We start from the raw sequence: 8,904 nt of genomic DNA on the forward strand, positions 1-8,904 counted from the left end.
TTATTTTGTTGTCAGTGGCACGTATCATGGTGTCAGTGGCACGTATCCTGTTGTCAGTGGCACGTATCCTGTTTTCAGTGGCACATATCTTGTTATCAGTAGCATGTTTTAAATGGCACGTATCATCTTGTCAGTGGCACTTATCAGGTTGTCAGTGCCATGTATCTTGTTGTCAGTGGCACGAATCATGTTGTCAGTGGCACGTATCAGGTTGTAAGGGCACGTAACAGGTTGTCAGTAGCATGTATCAGGTTGTCAGTGGCACGTATCATGTTTTCAGTGGCACCTATCAGGTTTTCAGTGGCACGTATCCTGTTATCAGTGGCACGTATCATGTTGTCATTGGCACGTATCATTTTGTCAGTGGCATGTATCTTGTTGTCAGTGGCATGTGTCATGGTGTCAGTGGAACGTATCTTGTTGTCTGTGGCATGTATCTTGTTATCAGTGGCACGTATCTTGTCAGTGGCACGTATCATGGTGTCAGTGGCCCGTGTCTTGTTGTCAGTGGAATGTATCATGTTGTCAATGGCACGTATCATGGTGTCAATGGCACATATCTTGTTGTCAGTGGTATGTATCTTGTTGTTAGTGGCATGTATCTTGTTGTCTGTGGCACGTATCATGTTGTCAGTGGCATGTATCTTGTTGTCAGTGCCACGTATCATTTTGTCAGTGGCACATATCTGGTTGTCAGTGGCATGTACCTGTTGTCAATATCACGTTTCATGGTGTCAATGACACGTATCATGGTGTCAGTGGCACGTATCATGCAGTCAGTGGCACGTATCTTGTTGTCAGTGACACGTATCTTGTTGTCAGTGGAACGTATCTTGTTGTCAGTGGCACGTACCTTCTTGTCAGTGGCATGTATATTCTTGTCAGTGGCAGGTATCTTGTTCTCAGTGGCACGTATCTTGTTGTCGGTGGCACGTATCATGCTAACAGTGGCACGTACCTTGTTATCAGTTGCACGTATCTTCTTATCAGTGGCACGTATCTTGTTATCAGTGGCACGTATCTTGTTGTCAGTGGCACCTATCAGGTTGTCAGTAGCACCTATCAGGTTGTCAGTGGCACGTATCTTCTTGTCAGTGGCACGTATCTTCTTGTCAGTGGCACGTATCTTCTTGTCAGTGGCACGTATGTTGTTGTCAGTGGCACGTATCTTGTTGTCAGTGGCACATATCTTGTTGTCAGTGGCACGTATCTTGTTGTCAGTGGCACGTATCTTGTTGTCAGTGGTATGTATCTTGTTGTTAGTGGCATGTATCTTGTGGTCAGTGGCACGTATCCTGTTGTCAGTTGCACGTATCTTGTTGTCAGTGGCATGTACCTTGTTGTCAGTGGCATGTATCTTGTTGTCAGTGGCACGTATCTTGTTATAGGTGGCACGTATCTTGCTGTCAGTGCCACGTATCTTTTTGTCAGTGGCACGTGTCTTGTTATCAGTGGCATGTATCTTGTTGTCACTGGCACGTATCTTGTTATAATCAGCACATATCCTGTTTTCAGTTGCACGTATTTTGTAATCAGTGGCACATATCTTGTTATCAGTGGCACGTTTGTCAGTGGCACGTAACATGTTGTCAGTTGCATGTATCTTGTTGTCAGTTGGACGTATCCTGTTGTCTGTGGCACGTATCTTGTTATCAATGGCACGTATCTTGTTGTCAGTGACACATATCTTGTTGTCAGTGGCACATATCGTTTTCTCAGTGGCACGTATCTTGTTGTCAGTGGCACGTATCATATTGTCAGTTGCATGTATCACGTTGTCTGTGGCACATGTCATTTTGTCTTTGGCATGTATCCTGTTGTCAGTGTCACGTATCTTGTTATCATTGGCACGTTTGTCAGTGGCATGTATCATGTTGTCAGTGGCACATATCATGTTGTCAATGGGACGTATCGTGTTGTCAGTGGCACGTATCTTATTGTCAGTGGCACATATCTTATTGTCAGTAGCACGTATCATGTTATCAGTGGCACTTTTGTCAGTGGCACGTATCATGTTGTCAGTGGCACATATCATGTTGTCAGTGGGACGTATCGTGTTGTCAGTGGCACGTATCTTGTTGTCAGTGGCACGTATCTTGTTGTCAGTCGTACGTATCATGTTGTCTGTGGCATGTATCATGTTGTCGGTGGCACATATCTTGTTTTCAGTGGCACGTATCTAGTTGTCAGTTGCACATATCAGGTTGTCAGAGGCATGTATCTTGTTGTCAGTGGCACGTATTATGGTGTCAGTGGCACATGTTATGTTGTCAGTGGCACGTATCATGTTGTCATTGGCACGTATCATGGTGTCAGTGGCATGTATCTTGTTGTCAGTGGCATGTATCTTGTTGTCAGTGGCATTTATCTTGTTCTCAGTGGCAAGTATCTTGTTATCAGTGGCACGTATCTTGTTGTCAGTGGCACATATTATGTTGTCAGTGGCTTGTATCTTTTTATCAGTGCGATATATTTTGTTGTCGGTGGTACGTATCATGTTGTCAATGGCATGTATCTTGTTGTCAGTGGTACGTATTATGTTGTCAGTGGTACATATCTGGCTGTCAGTGGGATATATCTTGTTGTCAGTGCCACGTATCATGTTGTCAGTGGCATGTATCAGGTTGTCAGGGCATGTATCATGTTGTCAGTGGCACGTATCAGATTGTCAATGGCACGTATCATGTTGTCAGTGGCACGTATCTTGTTGTCAGTGTGATATATCTTGTGGTCAGTGGTACGTATCATGTTGTCAGTGGCATGTATCTTGTTGTCAGTGGCACGTATCATGTTGTCAGTGGCACGTATCAGGTTGTCAGGGCACGTATCCGGTTGTCAGTGGCACGTATCAGGTTGTCAGTGGCACGTATCCTGTTGTCAGTGGCACGAATCTTGTTGTCAGTGGCACGTCATCATGTCAGAGGCATGTATCCTGTTGTCCGTAGCACGTATCTTGTTGTCAGTGGCACGTATCTTGTTGTCAGTGGCATGTATCTTGTTGTCAGTGGCACATATAATTATGTCAGTGGCACGTACGTTGTTGTCAGTGGAACGTATCATCGTGTCAGTGGCACGTATCATCGTGTCAGTGGTACGTATCTTGTTGTCTGTGGCATGTATCTTGTTGTCAGTGGCACGTATCTTGTTGTGAGTGGCACGTATCTTGTTATTATCTATCACGTTATCTTGGCCATTGGCGGGAAACGCTGGCGGTGGTACCGGCTCCGTCACAGCTGCTGAAATTTCGTGTTTAATTTCGTCTCCACTCAACGTTGCATGGCCTAACTGCTGCCTAGCACGAGTTAAGTGCATGGAGACTTAATATGACATAACTCACAGTGAACCTCAACAGAAATCAACCAAAATTAACCAATTTTCGCCTGCCTTTCTACGACCCTTCTGCCAAGTGTTCCCAATACGCTAGTCATCCCCTACTATAATTCACCAAGCATCTACCATTAGAAACGCTACCAAGAATCTATTCGTCGAAAACATGCCCAAACATAACAACAAGCAAGGTAGGGGTGCCTCCCGCACTGGTTCCATTACTCCTAGAGCTCTGAATGAAACACTGGCAACGCCGCAACCCTCGCCGATGTTTGTAAACACAGCATCTGCTCCCCCTCCTCACTCCCCCCCTTCAACTCACCTCGGATCTCTAGCTTTAGAATTCACTCAATCTATGGCTCCCTGTCTAAACTTCAAACCTCTCCGAAGTAATCCATGGCTCCAGAAACTGCACAACCTTGTGAAAATGCAATCAGAAGCTATTTTGGCCCTCCAAGACACAGTCACCCGACAACAACATACCATAGACCGCCTCCTTGAATCGTCGACGAACAACAACCAAGAAATTCTCAACATACAAACTGTTGCAAATGGTGCAATGGATCAAATACGTAAGATTCAGGCCGAAGAAACCCTCTCAGCTCAAAGTGACCTCCTTAAAAAGCTGGAAAAACAGATCAATCTCCTTCAGGCTCACCAGGCGGCTTCCGAAGATGACCAAGAGCAACAACAACTTCATGACTCCCTGATAATTAGCTCTACTGATCTACCTGTTGAACAAGAAGGTGAGGATTGCTGTAACATAGCCAACACCCTAATTAATTCAAAGATCAGTCTCAATGTTCAAATCAAATCGGCTATTAGGATAGATAAAAACAATCCCCGTAACTGTAGAAGAATGCTCATCAAACTTGCAAATCCCTCTGCGAAGTTTGACCTCATGCAAACAGCTGCTAAGCAAAAAACCAACCTCTATATAAATGAGTGTCTTACTAAGCAGCGTGGATCCCTCCTCTACAGGCTGCGCCAAGTTCGCAAACAAAACCCTGGTCTTATCAAGCAGTGCTACACTAGGAATGGTACGATTTTTGCGAAGAAAGAAGCTACAGGAAAAAGGTATGAAATAAAATGTGACCAACAACTCCTGGCCTTCCTAAGTGATTGTGGTATATCTGAAAACCTGAACCCGACCAATGCCAGTACTTAAATTAACTCTTTCAGTGCCTGAGCCTAACCTAACTTAACCTAACTTAATCTAACTTTGTCTAAGGTGCTGTCTCTGCCATACCATTTACCTGATGTTCTCCTATTCCTATAATTTCCTAAATAATCCATCAAGTCTCCATGCACTTATGCAAGCATCTACCTCAGTTTCATTGTAAAATTTTACTCTTAAATCTAATCTTACCCTATTCCATTTATATTTTAAATTTATTTGTATTGATCTATGTCATTTTTTTTAAATCAATTATTGATCTCATTTTTGTTCTTTTAATTAAGTTCATACTAATTATAAGTTAAAACTAAGCTTAATAAAATTTATTATCTTTAAGATTATTTTACTTTACAATTATCATTTGTCAAATTTTTTTATATATTCATCTTGACAGTCTCTACTGATTTTTTGTTCTCTCCGCCAAACTTGTATATTGTGTTTTGCTATAATTACTTCCTATTTTACAGCAGATTTGTTTTTCATCTGTTCATGTAATTGTTATCTTATTGTATTGTGACATTCTTTTCTATATTGATATATATTTTCTGTCTATTGTTACTTACATTGTACCTGAGAGTACCTGTAAGCAATCTACCTCATTTTTCATTTTTGCTCAATTTTTTTGGTATTGCTTAGTCTTGTTTATATTTTTGTTTTGTATATCTATATCTTGTGTTTTGTATAGTCCATGTTTATATGTTTTTTTCTTTAATCTCATTCATTACCTAGGTTTCCTAGCCTAGCCATACTCCATTGTACCCCTGTAAGCCCCTTTTGTGTTTGTTTGGTACAGTATTGTGTACATTTATTTCTTTTTGTTTCTCTTGTTTTTCCGGCAATCAGCTTTTTTTTATGCAGTCAAGTATAGACCCAGAACTTAACCTCTTATCCACTATCTATGACAATAATCACTTTAATGATCTAAATTGCAGATATTTTGCAGCACATGATGTAAACAATGTATTAACTCATAGTCACAATATCTCTGTAATCAATTTGAACGTTAGATCCCTAGGCAAACACTTCGATGATGTTAGTGCCTTGATTGAAGCTATTGACAACAATTTCTCTTTTATTATACTTACTGAAACATGGTTGAAAGATGATACTACTCAACTCTTTAACATGCCTAACTACTCAGCAATCCACAACTGTCGTCAACTTCAGAGAGGTGGTGGCACTGCTCTTTACTACCACCAAGAACTAACATGCTTAAAAGAAATTAGAACTAGAGACTGCTATGGGGAGTATATCTTCGCCAGCTTCAGAGTCAAGGGTGCCGAGTCTATCCTGTCTGTGGGTGCAGTTTATAGAATTCCTAACACTGATGTGTCCGAATTCAACTCAAACCTTAGAAATCTAATACTTGATAACAGACTGAACAAAAACCACCTAATTATTGCAGGGGACTTTAATATTGACCTCTGCGAGCCAGAACACCCTACTGCTGTTAGCTTCCTCAACTGTATGAATTCCTGCTTCCTCATACCCTTAATCACTAGACCTACTAGAATCACTGATAGCACTGCCACGACTCTTGATCACATCTGGACAAATATAACCTCTCCGCTTACTTCAGGTATAATCACCGATAGCACTACAGACCATTACCCCACATTTCTCTTAACTAACATTAGCAAACCACCTCTTGAGTCAAGAGAGATACGTTTTAGACTACACAATGAAACTGCTATAGACAATTTTATAACTGCTACTGATAATGTCAACTGGGAGTCCGAGTTAGGTAACATAGAGGACATCAACCTAGCAGTTCAATCTTTTCTTCAAATAACTCTTAGCCTTTATAATACCCACTGTCCTATGCTTACAAAACAAGTCACAACCAAAAGGCTTAACAATCCTTGGCTTACAAAGGGAATACTTAAATCTATTAATAAAAAACATGACCTTGAGAAAAAGTATAGGTTAGGGATTGTCTCCAAAGAATTCTCAAAGAATTACTCATTATTGCTATCTAAGATAATTAGACGAGCCAAAACTAAATACTACGAAGATAAATTTACCCAAATAAAGAGCAACATTAAACAAACATGGAGAACAATTTCACAAATATTGGGATCAAAAAAGTCTTTAAATAGCAAACCGACTCTCCTGTCTAATAACGATGGTCAGCTTTCAGCCTCTGATTCTGCTATTGAGTTCAATAGGTTCTTCTCTTCCATTGGTTCATCCCTTGCTAATGATATTCCATCTTCCAGTACTGACATTAAGGACTATCTTACAGGGAACTATCCCCAGTCTCTGTACCTAAAGCCTATTAATTCCATTGACGTCAATGAGATAATCCTTTCCCTTAAAACCAAGTCTGGTGCCCTTGAGGAGATACCAACTTTAATCTACAAAAAAGCCTCCAGATCTTTAGCCCCTGCTATTGCTTTGCTCTTCAACAAGTCACTTGAACTCCAAACCTTTCCAGATATTCTAAAAAAAGCGAGAGTAACGCCTGTCCACAAATGTGGTGATCTCACAGATGTTAACAACTACAGACCTATATCAATCCTGCCAAACTTGTCAAAAATTTTTGAAAAACTAATCTATAAGCAGCTTTACTCATATCTAGCCAAACTCAATATACTTAGCCCTTGCCAATATGGCTTCAGGCCCAAAAAAAGCACTAACGATGCACTTATTAGTATGCTTAACTCGATTCTTACAGCTCTTGATAAAAATGAGTTCCCTGTTGGGTTATTTGTGGACCTGCGTAAAGCTTTCGATACTGTCAACCACCAAAACCTTCTTCTTAAATTACATCATTATGGTGTCAGAGGACACTCCCTACAATACCTCAAATCCTACCTTACTGACAGGCTCCAATGTGTTTCTGTGAATAATACAATTTCGCCCACCCTACCCATCAACATTGGTGTTCCCCAGGGCAGCATACTTGGCCCTCTCCTCTTTCTCATCTACATTAATGACCTTCCAAATGCCTCCCAACACCTCAAACCAATCCTATTTGCTGACGACACAACCTTCATTTACTCCAGTCCTGATCCCCTTGCTCTAAATGCCACAGTAAATACTGAGCTAAATAAAGTCCATCTGTGGCTAACTGCCAACAAACTCACCCTTAACATTGACAAAACTTTCTATATTCTGTTTGGCAATAAATCCTCTAATCAAATAAATCTCAAAATAAACAATACCCAAATTTGTAACAAATTAGATGGCAAATTCCTTGGCATTCTCATTGACCACAAGCTGAATTTCCAGGGACACATTCTAAACATATCAAAAAAAGTTTAAAAAACTGTGGGCATTCTTTCTAAGATCAGATATTATGTACCACGCCCTGCCCTGGTGACTCTCTATTACTCCCTTATCTATCCATATCTCAACTATGGTATTTGTGCTTGGGGCTCTACTACCCAAAATCACTTACGTCCTCTAATTACTCAACACAAAGCTGCTATTAGGACAATATCCAACTCTGGCCCCAGACATCACTCGGTACCCCTACTCAAATCTCTGAATATGTTAGACATTAAGTCACTGCACATTCACTCATGTGTATTATACATATACAAAACGCTAAATTGTAATGCCAATCCTGATCTCAAAAGCTTCATAGAAGGTTGTAACAGAACCCATGAGCACCACACCAGAAATAAATACAGTTTTGATATTCCTAGAGTACGACTTAATCAAACCAGAAATGCTCTACAAATCAAGGGGCCCAGGATGTGGAATGACCTTCCCAACCATGTTAAAGACAGTACCTCTCTCAACCAGTTTAAGTTAAAAACGAAGCTATACCTAATAAATTCCATGTAACCTACCTTACCCTTCTATTGTCAACCCATGTATGTTTTTTGTTTTTTTTTTTGTTTTACAAATCAACGCTGTTTTAATGTAATTTTCTGTAATAATTTATAATTGTATTTGTGCTGTTTTTTCAACAATGTTCCCCCCCTCTTTTACCTCTATTTTTATTTGTACTCAACGCATTTTTTTCTTTTTACCCATTAGTTTTAAGCTTTAGTCAGTAGTGTTTTTTCCTGCCCGAAACGCTTTGCGTAATAGTGGCTTTAGGCATTGTATGTACTAGCTCTATCTATAAAGCCAACAAACTTTGTAAAATCTCTTTATGTATGTACCTTTGCCTAAATAAAAATTATTATATTATTATTATTATTATTAGTGTCACATATCAGGTTGTCAGTGGCATTTATTTTGTTGTCAGTGGCACGTATCATGGTGTCAGTGGCACGTATCATGTTGTCAGTGGCACGCGTCATGTTGTCAGTGGCACGTATCATGGTGTCAGTGGCATGTATTTTGTTGTCAGTGGCATGTATCTTGTGGTCAGTGGCATGTATCTTTTTTCAGTGGCACGTATCTTGTTTTCAGTGGCACGTATCAGGTTGTCTGGGCACGTA

The 8,904-nt window shown here is 40.4% G+C and overlaps 1 protein-coding gene across 1 annotated transcript; it reads right to left on the bottom strand.

The window, feature by feature from the left end:
* Positions 1–664: 664 nt before the first annotated feature.
* Positions 665–1,873, bottom strand: LOC138373497 (uncharacterized). Its single transcript, XM_069339709.1, has 3 exons — positions 1,726–1,873; positions 1,337–1,632; positions 665–1,129 (listed from the first exon to the last, which is right to left on the bottom strand). The coding sequence occupies exons 1-3, from the start codon at positions 1,871–1,873 to the stop codon at positions 665–667; spliced, it is 909 nt and encodes a 302-aa protein (XP_069195810.1).
* Positions 1,874–8,904: the final 7,031 nt, after the last annotated feature.

Source organism: Procambarus clarkii, chromosome 42 (genome assembly GCF_040958095.1).
Source record: "Procambarus clarkii isolate CNS0578487 chromosome 42, FALCON_Pclarkii_2.0, whole genome shotgun sequence".
Lineage (NCBI taxonomy): Eukaryota > Metazoa > Arthropoda > Malacostraca > Decapoda > Cambaridae > Procambarus > Procambarus clarkii.